At 40.9% G+C, this 18,469-nt stretch overlaps 1 protein-coding gene across 1 annotated transcript in view; it reads left to right on the top strand.

The window, feature by feature from the left end:
- DTHD1 (death domain containing 1) overlaps positions 1–18,469 on the top strand; it is a 295,545-nt gene that overhangs the window by 270,665 nt on the left and 6,411 nt on the right. Inside the window, exon 8 of the mRNA XM_069631829.1 lies at positions 2,088–2,145. Within this exon, the coding sequence (XP_069487930.1) occupies positions 2,088–2,145 (58 nt within the window). The remainder of the gene's footprint in view (positions 1–2,087; positions 2,146–18,469) is intronic.

Genomic DNA, 18,469 nt, shown 5'->3' with positions numbered 1-18,469 from the left:
GCTATCCTGGACAATGGTGCAATTATTTCCCGCTAAGTGTGGCTGCTTTTCATGGCACAAGTAAAGGACACATGTAGGTAGACAAGTAACGTTTTTTTCAGAGGCTGCACACAACCCCTTTGTTTTTGAGGTTGTTTCAAGTATTTGGCTACCAGGATTTTACTCAGGTTGTCATATTCGGAGTGCAACGCTTACCCACAAGACCAAAAGCACTTGTTTCATACTGGGATTTTGTTTTCCACGGAATTTAAAATGTGAGCACCTTTTAGAATTTGAAAGCATATGTATTGGAATATTTCCTCTCTCAGGTTATTTTTCTGGTGTCCATTACTTTAAAAAAAAGTAAAATACTATTTTGTCTTGCACGCTTTCCTCTAAGGGGAAGGTAAATTAAACTACATTTATATATTTCACTTTAAGATGTATGTTCACTTATTGTGTGTATATTCATGGGTACCAGCTTTGAATATTTGCTCTGGGGGTATTGCAGCAAGTCATTTTTGTACCTTGTCTGTGCTGCTTAAATGCAGTTAATTGGGGTCATGCGATGTATCACAACAGTCACCAAGAGACCACCCATGAAACAAGGAATTTGTTCTGCTTAACCAAAATGGGATATCCTTGGCAAAAAATATAATTTCAGTGCGCATTCACTAAATACACTGTGAGTTTTCAAAGCCTGCCATTTTTTATATATGGCTGTCAAAACAGGTAAAAAATCAGTCTTTAATTGCGTCTTTGAGCAATGGTTGCATTAGGGTGGATTTTATGGTTAACCTTTCAAACCTGGCATATGTTATGCTTGCAGCTGGTCATGAGTGACATTACCCTATTTATGTGTGTGTAAAATATATAGTGGGCACGCCTGAAGGCCTTGGACAATGGCCATAACCAAATGCCATTGCCAGTGGTTTGTTAGTGTGTTAAAATATACAGCGGACATGGCCGAAACCATGGCTAGTGGCCCCTCAATATGTTAAAATAAACACAAGGCATTGCTGAAGGCTGTGGCCACTGGCTGATGGCTCCTTATTTATTTATTTATTTATTTATTTATTTATTTATTTATTTATTTATTTATTTATTTATTTATGTATTTATTTATTGTGCATTTGTAAGGCGTTTATACAGCAAGTAAATTGTGTTTGCTAAAATATAGAGCAGGCACAGCTAAAGGCCGTGGGCACTGGTAATGAAGGGTTAGTGTTGTAATGTCATTTGTGATGTCAACAGTGATGTCATAAATGATGCAATTAGTGATGTCACCAGTGATGTCATCCGTGATGTCATCCTTGTGGTCAAAGGCTGTGCAACATGGGGTGCAAAGCTAAGGTGGTTTTAGCTGCATTTCAGTTTTTTCTTTACATTAAGTTCTCCCCTTAACTTCCCTGCAGCTAAAGTTTTTTCTTTGAATTCTTTTTTTTATTTTTTTTTACACAATGTATTGGCCACCTTATCGTCCCTGCAACAACAGTTTTTTCATTGAATTTCAAGAATGATGTTATTCCATATATTGTTTCTGCGCCACTGTCCATGGCCTTCAGCCAGTAATTAATTTGCTTTTCATTGATTATTTATAAACCCAAGGCATGCAAACCAACTTTCTTCAGGTGGCTCCAAAAATGTTTCTTCTTACACACACAATATGACTTTTGATAAAACTTAGAAGGGGCAGGTTTGTAAAAACATATGATTCCATGTACCATCAACATTCTTAGTACTATTAAACATAACGAAATGCAGGAATTCCAAGATTATTATAAATGTGCGTGTTTCCATTGATCTCTCTTGTGTAAATGCTTGTCTGCACATTTATCCATAGCGTATGTGGTTACTGCTGTCATAATTCAAGACATATTTATGAGTGATCATTTTGGGACTAGAATACATGGAGCAAACACATTGTGCTCCTTTGCTTATGTACAGAAGAAATCAGCAGAATGACGAAAGCATGTCTATATATCCTGCTCGTGCAGAATTGTATAGATTACAGTGATTTCCTTTTTCATGTGGAGACCCTGCGACAGATAGCGACAGCTAGCAATGTCACTTCGTACCTCATTTCATATTTTCTTTTGTTTTTGTAGCATGAAAAAGTCATCAGTCGTCCCCCAAGTACAAAGAGAATTTCAACAGATTCGACAGGTATGGTTCACTTCCATATAATGGTATGTTTATGTTTTCAGATTATTGCAAGTAAACCGTACATTCACTGATGTATTGATGGTATGTTGAAACATAAACAAATAAGGACGGTGTTATTGAGTTTAGATATCCCGGATTATCCATTCAAAGTTTCAAACATCTAATCTCAGGTGTCCCTAGTTGCAGTCCTAACTCCCTTTTGCATTCATTTCATTTTCTGTGGATATTCTAAAAACAAGGTGTGGATTTTGTTCTTAAGGATTTGATATGGAGATCCCTGAAATTGAAATGTAGTTAGATAGTTCTATTGCTATTACAATTAATTTCTGCACCTCAACTCATTCCTACTCCATTCTGCCATCTTCCTTTCATCCAGAGGTTCATAATCAATAGGGCTTTCCAATGTTTCACCCTGGACTTGCTGCCTTCCTAAATCTTCTTTCTAATTCTTTTTCTGAAATTTCTCTTTCATTCCAATAGTTTTGTTATCCTTTCTGTCTGTCAGTCATTATCTTTTTCAATGCTACTATCATTGAAATAAGCTTTGGTCTTAATAATCTGGTCTGAACCATGGAGCATCTCCTTTATGCAAGGTAGGAGTGGTGTATTGCTCATGATAAAAAAAATTGCATAGTAGAACATATATGCCATTAGTAAAAGGAAAAGAACACCCATCCAACAAGTTGTATGATCTCAGCAATTATGTATGATGGCCCTTCTTAATCAGTAGGTTGTCAGACTTGAGTTCTTTTCTCCTGAGTTTCTGGGCAGTGTTAGGAGGAATGTCTAGAGGAGGTGTATTTTAAAAAGTTAAACATCTCTGCAAAACAGTGGGTGGAAGGGGGATGGGACATTCATTGTCAGGCCCTAAACTAACATATCTAGTGTCCAGTGTCCAATCCCTTTTCTACACTTCAATGTTCCACGCATCCACACATGATAGTGTTTTTTTAAATTACTCACAGTCAAAGAGCCTTTTTAGTTATCTCAGCAAATAATCTTGGTCTTGAGGTTTTGGCTTGGCCCTGTCTTTGTCTTGTATATTGGCTCAGTCTTGCCCTTGTTATTTGCATTGATCTTGTGTTGGTTGTAGTCTTTGTCCTAGACAATGGGCAATCATCCAGATATTTTGGGCCACAAGTCCCATGATGTTTTTCCACTGAGTATGGTTACCCGTGTGGTGTATATGAACACTTTCTTATACACTAAAGTAAGCAGCTTCAACGTTGTGTCCTGCAACGTTGAAGCTGCTTACCTGCACTGCAACAAGGCTTCTTGTGGCACTCCTCCAGAATAACAGCACCAAAATGGTACCGCCACTTTAGCGCACATATTAAACTAGAGGAGTGCCACAAGAATACCACTCTAAAGAGGCAGGTAAGGAATGTGGCGGTTGCTAGGTTGTTTTCCAACCCATCCTAGCAACCGCCACAGGTAATGAATGTGGCGGTTGCTAAGTTGTTTTCCAACCCATCCTAGCAAACGCCACATGTATTCCGAAAGTGGAGCATTCCTACCAACCTTGGAAGAAGGTGTCACCTTCAGAATAGGTCTTAAGTACTGAAAAGGTTATTAACACTTTCAATGGCCTTTTCGGTACTTAATACCAGTTGAGAATCAGGCCCTAAATCTCTTTATCTCAGTCTTGCGCTCTCTACTTGCCCTAGATTCACTTTATCGCATTCTCACTGAACTGCTGTCCTAATAATCAACCAGTCCAGTCACTTCTACTATTTTGATACAGGTAATGGTGAAGTGATTTTTTAAAATATTATTCTGATTGTGGGTTTGTTTCACAATGCGGTTTGTTCTCCATGATTTGACCGTGGCTAATGGATCACCTCCACCACATCTATAAAGGCAGTGACTTTTGTTGTTTTCAGGTTTGTGTATGCTATAATAAAAAAAACATCCTGTATCGCTCCATCCATGGACAAAGGGTAAAAAAAAAACATGTTTACCTTGTTGGGTTCAAGCTATACCATAATGAAATCCCTCTAATTTGACATTCCGACCCTCTGAATTTAAAGTAAGATTGTTTGTGCTCAGGGTGAATGCTATCAATATGCCTCTCCCACTGCTGCTGAAAAATTAAGTTCTGGCTCAAATCTGCACTCCAATTCAGGGGCTGGTGTCCCATGCATTAGGCTGCTCCACAACTCCTGATCCCAGCATAGTATGATTACTGCAGTCAGAACTGTATAGCCAAGCACCTTCACTTGTCCTAGTACTGTAAAACAGTGGTTCTGGGCCTAGTTTCATTGGGGGTAACACCATGTTGGTGGAGGTAGGTGTTGAGTCCTAAGCCTCTAAGTTGTTTGATCAGTTATCATCCCTAAGAAGCATAATGCCCCATAACAGGTAGGTAATGGCTTCATTCCTTTCTAGGAGGACAGAATTTTTGAACCACCCAAGGAATGGTTGAGAGAGCCCTTAGGTTTCACCATTCACCATTATATTACTTCAAACTATCACATCATGAAGTGGGTGGCTCCAACCTGGGTCCTAGTGATACCCAGATTTCCTTTATGGATGACAAATAAATGACCAAATCACACATCTATTCCACTTTAAAATGCCACCCCGCCCTAGATGTCTGACTTGTTGCTGTCTTTTCATATCACCTTCCTGGAAAACTGTTTTCCCAAGTCAGCAGATGTGAGAGATTGCTGGTTCACTGTCCACCTAAGTCCATCCTTTGAAGCTCACTCTTTTAACCAATTAGAAATGGTCCCAAAGATCTTTGTATAGATATTTCCTCAGATAATCAGTATGAAAAGGACCCCATACATTTTGCTTTAGACCTTTCCTCGGGTTGGGAGTAAGTCTCAATGTATGGCTCATCTTAATCACCCAGGAATCTCCTCTAGGTGTATCGCTATATCCATCAACTTTCGGAGTCCTAGTATTAGTGCATCATCAATGAGTGTGGTGTCTTCTTCTATACCTATTGTCAGAGATATTTCAGGATACGCTTTGCAGTCTCCATGAATGCACATTTTGTGGATGTTCTTTATGAGAAGGATCTGGTGAAGGAACACCAAACAGCTTGCTGGTTGTTTTATGAGTCTAATACACAAATGTTTGTAGGCGCTTCCTCTTCTAAAATAGCTCTCACTTAATCCTTTGGTTCTGGCCTCCTTTCAGCCTATTTGTCTTCTACCCTTCCTCATGAAACTGCTGGAATCTTTGGTTGCACCTCTTCTTTCATCCTTCTTGGAATACTTTACTGGGCGTGATCCTTTCCAGTCAGGACTTCATCTGGGGTGGGGTACAAGAGTGTTCTGGTGTTGGTGCTTGATGATTTAGCCATGCTAGTTGACCGGGGTGAAGTGGGAACCCTGATAATGCTTGATCTATCTGCAGCATTAGACACTGTCGACCACTCCATCCTGCTATCTCGCCTGGCCACAGCAAACCTCTCAGGGACCGTCCTGGCTTGGTTTTCCTCTTTCTTGTCTGATCAGGGCCAGTCACTCTCTCCTCCTCCCTTTCTCTTGACTTCTCACTCCCTTTCTTGTGGTGTCCCCCAAGGCTCTGTCTTGTCCCGATGCTTTTTAACACCTATGTCCAACGGCTGGTTGTTCTCATCTACTCTTGCAGCTTCAGGTGATATGCCTATGCCAGATTCCGGTCTGTTTAGATTTTGACCAAACTGAGGTGTCAGAGTGCCTGTGCGAGTGCCTGTTAGCTGTTAAGGTCTTGATGGATAGCAACTGGCTTAAGCTGAACGAGGACAAGACAGAGGTTCTCCCCCTAGGGCCACTCTTTGGGTCCCATCTTTCTGGCCATCCGATCTGTGGGATCCTCCTATCCCATTGTCATCGGTGAAGAATATGGTTGTCTATGTATCTTCTTCTCTGTCGATGTGGGCCCAGGAGAGTGCGGTGTGCAAGATGGGCTTCTACTCCCTGAAGGTACTCCGCAAGATATAACCCTTTCTACTTGTTGCCTTACATCCCCAGGTAGTGTCCGCCCTGATCACTAGCCGCACTGGATTGGCTGTCCTTATTCCTCACTAACCGCTCTTCTCAAGTCATCCTGGGACCCTGCTCTTCTCCTACATACATCTCCACCTGTGGTGTTTCCCTGGGCTCTCTACTCTCCCCTGGCTATTTAACATCTACTTTGCTCTCCTTGCATGCCTCATCTCCTCTTTCTCCTCCAACTTCCAGTGTTACGCAGACAACACATAGCTCTTCTTCACACTCCCTGCTGACCCTCTTGCACCCTCCATCATCCCTGACTGCCTATCTGCCAATCAGTCCTGGTGCATCTCCAATGATCCCTGCCTCAACGCCTGTAAAACTGAGATCCTTCCCATTGGGACTCCTGCTCCCTCCTTCTTCCCCTCACTCTGGCCTTCCTCCACTGGCTCTCCCCCTTTGCCTTCAACTGAAACCAGACACCTTGGAGCCATCTTCAACTCCTCTCTCTCCTTCCTCCCTCACACTCAGGACATTGCTAAGAAGTCCAACTATCGGCTCTTCCTTCTCAAAGGAATTGTACCCTTTCTAACTTTCCATCAGAGGCTCAATGTGTATCAAGCCCTGGTTCTCTCTACACTTGACTACTCTAACATCCTCCTCATGAATCTTCCTTCTTCCACTCTGCGACTCCTCCAGCTTATCCAGAATAGGGCAGAAAGACCTTTCCCTGGCCTTACGCCCAGGGACTGCATCTCTCCAGCACTAAACAGTCTTCACTGGCGCCTGGTTGATGAACGGATTAAATTCAAATCCCTCTGCATCATCCACAAGGCTTTCTGGTCCCGGGGACTACACTATCTTCATCTTTATCGCACTAAATATTCTCCCTCTAGACTACTTTGTTCCTCTGGCACCAACTCTTTGTGTGTAAAGCATTTTGCTAAAGAGAGGGCAAGGGGTCGCTCATTTTCCTCTGCAGGCTTCCTCCTTTGGAATAGCTTTCTCCTCCCCCTGCACCTTGAGCAGGATCTCCTCAAACTCTGTAGGCTCCTTAAGACGTTCTTCTTTTCCCCCTTCTTCCCTCCTACTCTCCTCTGCTAATCCCACAGTTGCTGAATCAGTGTCGTTGGTCCTTATGCATCCTCGGGGCCTTGACCTCCGACACCAATTCTTCCCAGCTCCTGTCTATCCACAGCACTTGCATACACATCCTTTGCTCTGGAGGCTCGCACTTACACCTCCCGGGGTCCAGGCCATCTAGCACTCAACATTCCTAGCACTTTGTCTATGGTTCACCCATGACCTCGGACTCCCCAGCACTTAGCCCATCTTCCCTCTTCCTTTCTGAACTTGCACATTCTGAATACTCACAAGGCATAGAATGTTCATCCCTCCCCCCTCTGATCTTAAATATTTGTATTGTAATGTATTTCCCACCCTCGATCCTTCTCTGTGGGTGCTTTGAAACAGTATTTTCTTATTGTATAAGCGCCCAACAAGCAAACAATAAATAAATAAATGAAATTAATAACTTTAATTCGCTTTACTTGTCCCAGCGGCTACAGTGTTTGCAGAATTATCAGGCATACATTCAAAGCCCTCTGCTTGCTTCACTGGTCATACTATCATCAGGGGGCAGAGTATTTGCAGGACAAATTCCTCCCCAATATTTCAGGCTGGAATGCTCAGTATAGGGTGGCCAACTTCAGACTGGTGGCCAGTCTAGGGTGGCCGAAAATCCGGCTGATGTGGGTTGGAGGACAGGCCTTCTCAGTTGCTGCTGGAAAACTCTGGAATTATCTCCTGCTGGTTTTGTGGAGCTTGTAGAATATATTCAATTCTGTCGATTACTTATAACATTCCTATTTTAGACTGCCTCTTTATGTGATGTCCTAAGTATCCTAGCACCAAGGTACCCTTGGGTGTACGTGCACTCTATAAGAACAGTTAACATAACAAACATAACAACATGGGGCTTCCCCAGCTTCCAAAGAAAGTCCTTCCTTTGAGTTGCGTTCATATTCACATGCCTCTTTTTGGCTTCTTCGTATCAGTATTTATCAGACAAGCACTCTTCATTACTCTCATGCTCTTACTCTTCACAGTATCAGACCTTGGTCTTCTGCTCTTATATTATAATAATACATGTAAGAGGAGTTTAGCTGTCTGTCAGTAAATTAAGTTGTACTAGGATTTGTGGGGATAATGACAAGGGAGTTCCTTATGGGAAAGGGAGTCCTTATCCACAAGAGGTAAGTCTCTCCGTGTGAGGTCCCACTTACCGCCAACCCTTAGGAGAATGTTGCATAGAGGGCTCACCTGCCTCTCTTCACAGGAAGGGTCTCTCCCTTGGGGGAAGATTTTGAATCCTTGGATTTGTCACAGCAGTTTGTGGGGCCCTTTTAATAACCAAATTAGAGTACAATTATAATTGGTACTAGAAAATGTTTCCAATGACTTACCCTCTTCTCTTTCCTTTACCATATGTCTCAACCTTTCCATCCTTAACACCCTCGTAGTGTAGTTGTTAGAAATCCTGTTACCCTGACAGTTGACATCAAGGTTAGAAAGTGTGGCATTATGGGCAGCTGCCTCCAATGGTAACGTCATTTGCATAACTAGGAGCGCATGATCACTTTTGGGAGTCGCTGTTATTGTGAGGGAGGTGGTTCTATTGAACCATGCCCTTGATATATAAATGTAGTCAATGGTTGAATAACTCTTATTGCTCTAGCAAGTGGGCTGAGTGAGGACATCCCACTTGACGTTACCATTCAGTTTGGTAAGATTTCAGTTATCCGTTAACTTTTCCCAGTCTTTGCCACGCCTAGAATACAATTTATTACCATTGTTGGAAGCGTTCCTCTCCCCTACATTACTGTTATCAGGAATCAGACTATTCAAGTCTCTGGCAATAATAATTCCATCCAGGTAGCTGACCTTGGTCGATTCAATGAGTAGAGAATTCAGGGCCACAAAAAGCTTTTCCCCACTTATTTTTATGGGGTTCCAGCGATATTCACTAGATTAGATTAAGTTCATGCAAATAAAGATATTGGTGCAACACATACATTGGCCATGCCGTATGCCATAGCTAGTGAGACCTCAAGAAACTATGCAATGTGTTCGGCTGTGGGCACTGACCATGGCTAGTGGACACCAAAAGAAAACTATTGGGATAACACACAGAGTGGCCATGGCAGAAGGCCATGGTTAATGGGCCAGAGGAAACTAAGGTATAGCAAAACCTTTGAAATTAAGTGAAAACACATGTGTTAAGAGAGCGTTACAGTGATCAGATTTAAGGCAAGGAAAACCCTGAAATTCAGAACTCTGTTTTCAATCAAGAAGAAAAATTGTCACACCAACCAAACAGTGATAGGGTGTAATGGCTGAAGACCATGGCCAAGAAACCTATTAGTGCAAAATGTACCCCTGTGCAATTCTCCAAAGGTGGAAAAAAGTGATTTGCTCAATTCACCCTACTATTTGGGTTATTGAAAAATCATATTATCGGGTCTATACAGTTGGAAATCCTTGAATATGGGTCTATGTGTACCCATCACCAATCCCGACAAGGTTTACAACAATCAGGTCAAAAAGCATTGAGAGAGAAAATGAAATCAATACATTTGTTTTACTTCACAAAAAAAAATATTTTCAAAAGAAAAAGTGAACATAAAGATACAAATCACAATTAATTAATGATCATCATACTGACTGAATGGTTGACAACTGATTGTGTCACTTCATACAAACAAAATATTTGGGTTTACAGTGTTGAGTTTAAACTGCGACAAACTCATAAACGTCATATTTTCATTAACAAATATCTCATTTTTTAGGGGACAGTAAAAATGAGAAACGGTTGTTGACAATATTATTTTGTGCCAACTCTTGTACAGTTCAAACTTATTCATCTTCCCCAGATGTAGGCTGGTTGTCAATAAACCAATTTTTTGACAAGGCCTTTGTTGACACTGGGGACATTGGGGTCTTATTGTTACCCTGAGCACAAACTGTGTTCGATGAGAAAGTATTATTTCAGAGTCTTTTCATACGTGGAAAGATCTGATTTAACAAGATCTCAATAAGGGAACCAATCCAAATGTAGTTGTTCCCTGTGGCCTTGACATTTCAGCATTCACAGGCTATTTGAATGCTGCCTTCATCAGGGCTCCATGTCGGGGAGCCTGTGGGAAAGTGGTGCATACTTCATAGAATGCCTGGAAGTCCTAAGCATTACAAACAAGCTTGGTTAATCTCTGGGCACCGGTAGTGAATTTACATACTGAGGCTCAATCCCAATTCCCGTGTCTGAATGGCCATGAAGAGCAGCACATGTATCTGTGGTAGTCCCAAAGTAGGGTTGTTCGGTGAAAACTGCCTGATGGTTGCAGTGGATTGGCCTATTAGTGCGGTCTCTCATGGCGTCTGGGAGGCTCGGTGGGATCCTGCCTTAGGTCCTGAGTGTGGTCCTTTGAGTAAATGTGTAAACATAAGTGGAAAGATCTAAGTGGAGTAATGTAACAGGTAAAGTGCCGTGTGAACAACCAGTGATGTGTGGATAGTGGGAGGTTGCAGGGTCACCAAGTTCTCCCGGGTGATTTACCTGAGAGTCTTTAGAAAAGTCGTGTTGTTCCTTTCTGGAGGTTATCTCTGGAGTTGTAAATGTGCTCCTCCCTCTGTCCTGAAAGAAGAAGGGTAACAGGTGGCCGTAGTTAGTGAAGTATAGGGCCTGCTATGGGAAATTGTGTCTATCTATAGACACAAAGCTTAGTGCTGCTGCTTGGGGATTTTCTGTAATGGGTCACGGCCGAAGGACCATGCCCGTTATATCATGTGGGGTGTGCCCTATTGGTTGGGGGTACTGAGGGTCTAATTAGTATTGGCTGCTGAGGCAGGGCACGCTAACCTGGCGTGTTCTGTGTGGTGCTTTTTTGGCACTCTTTTTGGCACCAGCGTTCTATAAGCGTTGGATGGCAAGGTGGCGTTCGAACTTGCAGCGTGTTTGTGTCTAGTTGTCATGGCAAATAATGATGCGGTATGCAGCTTACACTTGCTACCAGTGTAGAGGCAGAGACAGGGGTCTATGGTGGTACCCTGAGTGTGTCTCTCTAGTTGTCCCGCAACAGAGGCCATTCACTAGGTAGATCCTGTGTCAACAATGGCCATGACCAAAGGCTATGGACAATGGGCATGGCTGAAGGCCATTGTTAGTGGGCCCCAAAGAAACCTATTGGTGCAACATGTACCCTGACCATGGCTAAAAGCCATGGCTAGTGGGCCCTAAGAAACAATAGTATAACAAAACCCTTGAATTTCAGTGAACAAAATTTAGTTGCGAGAGAGTCAGATTTAACATGAAACATACATAACAACAAAACCTTTAAAATTCAGTATGATGTAATTAGTGATGTTACCAGTGATGTCATCCATCATTGTGGTCATACTCAGCGCAACAGTGTGGGCATAGTTAAGGTGTACTTGCTCAAAATGCGATTGCTGAATTTCTGGGGTTTTGCTGCATTACATTTGATCACCTTAACTGTCTCCTAAGCAAGATTTTCTTCACTGAGTATATATATTGCACTAGCAATATGTTGCCATGTGTGGTTGGTTTCTTGCCTATGCATGTAAATGGAATACTTGTTCTGATGTACTGATGTACTGCGTTATAAATTTAGAATGCACAAACGTGGATTGAGCTACTCTATGTATCCACCCAAGATTATGATTTTTTGAAAGGACAACAATTATGCCCCTCCAAACCCTTTTTGATTTGGTTGACTGTATTTAATTTGGGATATTCTCACTTCAACACAAGATCTTTATTTATTTGTAAGTGCATTTTTTCTATGGAAATTAAAGTGACACAGCTAAACCCCCTTTCATCCCCAATTTTTTTTTTTTTAAATAACTATGGCTTTTCACATGTTTCAGAGTATCTATCAGTTCTGGAGATTTGGAAATATGCACTCTTCCACAAATCCGGTGTCTGATCACACCTGTGAAAATCTGCAATTTAAACATGATCATCTTTCCATTTATTCATATTTAAATACAGAGGTGCTCTATTTGAAACACATTATAACGTTTCAGTTTATAAAATTACATGTGACTACATTAAACTTTATATTAAATGTATGAACATTTTCCAGATAATGTAGGATCTGTCTGAAAGCTGGTTTTCTTGTCTGTTTGTCAATACTTACCAAATAAAATGTAAACCAGAATGATCCCTTTTTGTTCCAATGTAGCAAGGCACCATTTTAGATGACTGTAGAAAGTGTTATTTTACAAAATGTGTTTTCAGCATTTCCTGCTGTGATCGTACAGTTGGATATCAGCCAATTTATGGGCCAGTTAAAAGGAATTTCTTGGTGTGTGTGACAAATCAGTGTTGTATGTTGGGGCTACACCTCAGGAGAGCAACCTGCAACCCACAGGGGCACCTTTTCCATGGTAGCTGATGAAAAGTACAAGTCATGAATAAAGTGAGGCAACATTCCAGTACCTCTTTACTTTGGATTCAGGCAGTCTTCATTTCTCTTTTTTCCCCCTAACCTTCTTCCATTTAAATGAGGCAGCTACTCCTCTGACCTTTTTATGTATCAACTGATAATTTCCCCTGCTTTAAAATGCACCTAATTGCATAAACTGAACTTTCAATTTATAATCATAAAAACCTCTATGTGCCATTACTTTGTACGCTTTGTCATTTTTGATTTTATTTGTCCTCCTTTGAGGTTCCACTGTCATCCAAATGTCAATGGTCGTGTATCTTCTGGACAGATGCTAATGTTTCTGGTCAACTCTTTTTTGGTATTCTTGCTGTCATTCTGATGCTGGGGAAAGAGGAACATATTACAGGCCATGCAATTCTCTTTAAATTTCTATTCGGAAGAGCCAGAGTTAAATGTAAGCAGCAACACAATTAAAAGTCCTCAATATGTATGGTAAAAACTGGTAACACTTTGAGATAAAAAAAAACAATAAGAATACAATAACCAAATTCCCTGGAAACAGCAACAAAACGGGGCTTAACTACAATATAACAGTCTCTTCCAGAATAAGGAAAGTGGCCTCTACAAGGCAGACTCCCTGGTGAGAGTGGGAGACAACATGGGAAGAATCTGTGTTTTTATGCTGCCATTATTCTGAACTTATTTTTCTCATCTTTTGAGAGCTCATCCCTATTATTTATGAACGTAATGTAAAGTAGTGGACAGTGAAAAACAATGTATTTCCAACCCATGCAGTAACATAAAAACATAATGATTGTTGCCCATGTTGAACTAGTGTAGCATCAGGGCGATCTCCTGCTCAGCTAATGAGCCAGAAGTTGATGTAGACCCTAAACCATAGCTAGCCAAAACTAAGAATTTGATTTTAAAAACTGTCTATCAACATTAGGGTTGATCCCGCTATTGTAGATTGACATTTGTGAACCACGGGAGAACTCGTGGAGCAGTAGTTGATTCTCATCCTGATGTTCATAATTTCGGATAACTTCCATCAAGAGATTTTGGATTTCCCTGAAGAACATTACCTTGACCTGTAAATACAAACAATGTGTGAACTACAGATAACTAATACATTTGAATGGCATGTCTGCATATGTTTTATTCAATGTGATTAAGTGCTTCTTTATGTTCTGAAGCACCGCACACAAATGTTGATACCTTGCTATATCATGCTCAAACAAGTCCATCAGTAGTTGAGAAAAGATAGTTTACACATTCCTGTTTGCCTATTTGGGGACACACACCCAGCATCTAACCATACATTCTGAGATCACCTCTAGAAGCAAGTCATAGAAGCCATCTATTTGAAAGACAGCATCAGCAAAGGAATCTGCTCTAAGAATATAGTATGCCACCAAAATGTCCAAATCAGACAAAATGCAGGGTCGAGCTGAGGACCAACTCCTGTTTAACCATGCCATTTAAGCACAAACTTCACAACCAAGTTCTCTGATCAGGCCTATCTGAGAACATTGAGAGTTCTGAGGATAGCACAGGGGCAACGTGCGCATAGCAACAGACGATCGAATCCCAGATCCACACTTAGAAACCAAACTCAGGTATTATGCGTGATTTAAAAAACTCATTAAATACACATTAAATACAAATTAGACAAGTGCCGCTTTGAGAAAACTTTGGTTTGAATTAAATATGCATGCTTTAATTTACAATAGAGTTCAAAACTAAAATAGAAAGTGAAAATTGAGATTTTGCATATAAATAACACAACTGTGCAATTACAAAAGAGACATAACTAATTGAATGGTGTGTGCCTGGTTAGCTGGTGTGACTTTTAATCCTGTCAATCAACAACATACACCCTCTCAGTCTTGCACCCTCCTAATCTAGCCATGTGTAGGTGATGATGATGACTGGAGAAGTGGTGAAAGCCTGTCATACATGCATACTCTTTCCTTAGTGTGGCTGATGATTTATTGGAAGAATATCTCAGTCCAGGTATGCTTAAGCCCTGCATGTGCCCAAAAGAGCAACATACCACTGTATTTCTGCCTGATTCCTGTAGCAATAAGAAGGCCATTGTCGTTGTCCATGTTCCTGCCATTCACCCATTCTTGATATATATTTAGGGCAACTGCTGATCTTCAGAGCTCACTGACCACATCCACAGTTATTATGGCCAAAGGCTGCTCCCTCAAATACAACAGGAAATCCCTTTGAACAGTCGATATGCATGATCCTAGGCCCACTAATATTTGCTCTTCCTGGGTGGGATTAACATGATTTCTCAAATAAATGCTTGTAGGATTTTTTCAGCTTTAACACTGTCCCTACACACCATTTTCTTGAGGACTGTCCATTTGATATAATTCTCTGTGTCACCGTTCTCTAAAAAAATGCATACTAATGGGGCAATTGTGATTCCATTTTGTATACAGCTGCGTTGTTTGCAGATATGTGCCTTAATCTTACATTTTGTTTTTCCAATATATGTAGATAAGCATTGAAACGAGCATGTATTTATTGCCGCTTGGTGGTACTGTATCTATGTATCAGTGGCGACTTTCCTGTAATTTTGTAGGCATTATGACCAGGGTCGCTTTATATTGTGTTGCGTTGTTTAATTATGCTTTTCAATGTGGTTCTGTGATATGATGTAGTTCTAGCTCAATCTGTGAATCATTTTGCACTTTATTTTAAACTTGCTATATTTGCAGATTAAATATAAATCTTGTGTACAATATTCAAAATGATTCAAATCATTTGTTTTTACTTCATTGGTTATTAAATTTAATCCTGCAACACCCATGATGAGCAAATATTAGTATGCTTCAGATTATGCATATAGACTGTTCAAGGTGATTTCCTGTTGTATTTGCGCTTTAATTCCTGGTCTTTTCACCTTTATTTATACTTCACATTAAGTTATGGGTTACCAGATCTTGCCCCGCTTGTTGGACGCCTGATTCATGGATTATTTCCACCAAAGAAAACGGGATTTGTGCGCCATTCTGCCTGCAAATCCCCATTAGTTAAAGAAGGATTTGCGGGCAGAATGGCGCACAAATCCTGTTTTTTTGGCGCAAATAACCCATGAATCAGGGGCTGGGGCTGCTGCCTTCCATTGTTCATGATTCCCTGCTCATTTCATTCAATAACTACTAGGATTAGAATCAGTAGGGTCACTGTCTGGCCACACCAACACAATCATCATTGAAAAGGTCCATAAAATATTCAATAAGAAACATCAATGCTATATCCATGGATTCTCCTACTCCCGTTTAACAACAACCTTCTACAGCTCCTCCAAAGTATTTTCTTTTACAAAAGAGGAAGAAACATTGTGTTAAATGGACCTAAGTGATGTAAAGCCTTTATTTATCTATTTATTGTATTTATTACATTTGTTACTCGCCCGGACCAAAGGTATCACGGCGAGGTTACAGACAGCTTATAAACATTTCTTATACAGTGTTACATGTCGATGAATAAACAGTGATAGCGATTCAGATTAGAGGCTATTAATATAGACATTGTAGAGTGCTAAGGTATACATATAGATGATAAGAACATCCTTTAAGGTTACCGTTAAGTCTGTCGGGTGAATTCTGGTGCCCAAAAATCAGTATTTATTGAACAGCCAGGATTTCATGGCTTTTTTGAAACCTAATAAGGTATCCTCCTTTTTGTTGCTGAGTGATAGTGCATTCCAAAGATTTGGGGCTGGGACTCTGAAGCTGCTTCCTCCTGCTCTCTTATATTTGTATTTCGGTATTTCCAAGAGCACCAAATTATTGGATCGGAGGGTTCTGCATGATGATTTTTTATTATACTATTATTAAGGTAGCTGGGGGCTTTGTTCATAATGCCTTTATATACAACACATAATGTTTTGAAAATAATTCTGGCTTCGATAGGCAGCCAGTGGTTTTCTCGCCTAATTTTGGAAATGTGGTTGGATTTCTTTATGCCGCTCTAAGGGCTTTGTTCTGCATAAGTTGTAGTTTTATGATATTAGCTTTGGAGGTTCCTAGTAGAAGGGCGTTACAGTAATCAAGTTTTGTTAGAATCAGCGCTCTAGCCAGGGTGATGGAGTTAGTAGGCGTGAGGAACGATGAGTTTAGCCGTGTAAGCTGTGGAGGAGGAGAGGGCTGATATATGTTTATTCATGGTGAGATTGGCGTCTATATATACTCCAAGAATTTTCACTTGCTTGAGTACTGGGATCCGGGTCCCATCAATGTTGATATGTGAGTAGTCTGGGTGGATGTTTTGTGAGCATACAATGTGGACCTCAGTTTTCTCATCATTGAGACAGAGACTGTTCAAACCCATCCAATTCTGAATGATGGCATAGACTTTATTAATGGTCCGGGTGTTTTGGGTGTAGTCCCCGGTGATGGGGATGAAGATCTGGGTGTCATCTGCAAAGTTTGTGCAGATGACACCCATATCATCTAGTGCTGAGAATAGGAGTTTAGTATAGGCATTGTAGAGGGTGGGAGAGAGGCAGGATCCCTGGGGAACTCCTATGGGGACCGGTATGGGATCAGCGGGATAGTTCCCAATGCCAACTCTGGATGTTCATTCAGCTAGAAAGGATTTGATCCAAAGAGTGGTGTTGTTTGAAAAATTAAAGTCTTTTTTTTAGAGTTTCGCAAAGTTTGTCGTGGTCTACAAGGTCAGATGCTTCAGATAAGTCCAGCAACAGTAATGTAGCCATTTTTCCAGTGTCCCTGATGGTATGTATTTGGCTTTTCAGTTCCATGAGAGCCGTTTCTGTACTATGGTTGGAACTAAATCCGGATTGTCTAGCCCCTAGTAGATTATTTTGTTCGAGGTTGGTTTGTATTTGATTATATGCTTGTTTATCGATGATTTTAAGAAGGAAAGGGACGGTAGTTATGGGCTGGTAGTTGATAGGGGTCAGTAGATCTAGAGTAGGTTTTTTTAATAGTGGAGTGACCCACGCTTCTTTAATGCTAGCTGGGAGTAAGTTAGAGTGAAGGAAGAATTCACAAAGTTGGTGATAATGGGGGTGAGGGCGGGGCGCAAAGTTTGACAAGGTGTGCTGGGAAGTTCTCTCCTTTGCAGTTGGAAGCTTTTAGTTTAGCTATTGTGTTTAGAACTACTTCATGGGAAACAGGGGCGAAATTGAACACAGGAGTGTGGTCTCCTATAGGCTTAGTGATTGGGTTGGAGGTAATATGTTTATCCGCTAGTATGTTTCTTTTAGAGATGATTTTATTTTGTAGAAGATTGATTTTGGAGGCAAGGGCAACTTGAATAGTGGTGCACCACTCTTTCCTCGGTTTAACCGGATTAATGACTGTGACAGGGTTTTCCAACTCTTTGAGAATGGAGAATAACTCTTTTGAGTCTGGGGATGCATTACTGATCCTGATATTAAGTGCATCTGCTTTGTGTGCAATAATGGCTGCTTTGTACATTTTATTTGCTGAATTGAATGCTTCAGCGGCTTCTGGCATGTGAGTTTTGTTAAAGCAGTGTTCAAGCGACCGTTTATTTCGTCTAAGTGAAACTAAGTCATTGTTAAATGCGAAAAATGATCTTTTGTCATTGCGTCTAGTTTTAGTGACACAGCTAAGGTGTCTACTGTATTAGTAAGGCATTTATGATAAAAGTCCGCCAGAGCACAGGGATTCTCATTATTGATACTTTTGTCATTGAGGGTGTTTATTAGCATTGGGTTAAGGTTATCTGCCAAGAGTTTGCGGATATTTCTAGTTACATAGGATTCCGCTGTGGTGGGTTTGGGCAGGTCTGGTTCATTACATGCGATAGAGAAGTTTACACTATGATATTTGACCAGGCAAGTGTGTTAATGGAATCTATAATTACTGCAGTATTGAGCAGTAGTATCCAATCTAACGTTCTCCCTTTCGCATG

Source organism: Ambystoma mexicanum, chromosome 6q (assembly GCF_040938575.1).
Source record: "Ambystoma mexicanum isolate Mex_15411 chromosome 6q, UKY_AmexF1_1, whole genome shotgun sequence".
NCBI lineage: Eukaryota > Metazoa > Chordata > Amphibia > Caudata > Ambystomatidae > Ambystoma > Ambystoma mexicanum.
The sequence above is the reverse complement of the archived record's forward strand: the minus strand, read 5'-3'. Positions and strand labels throughout refer to the sequence as shown.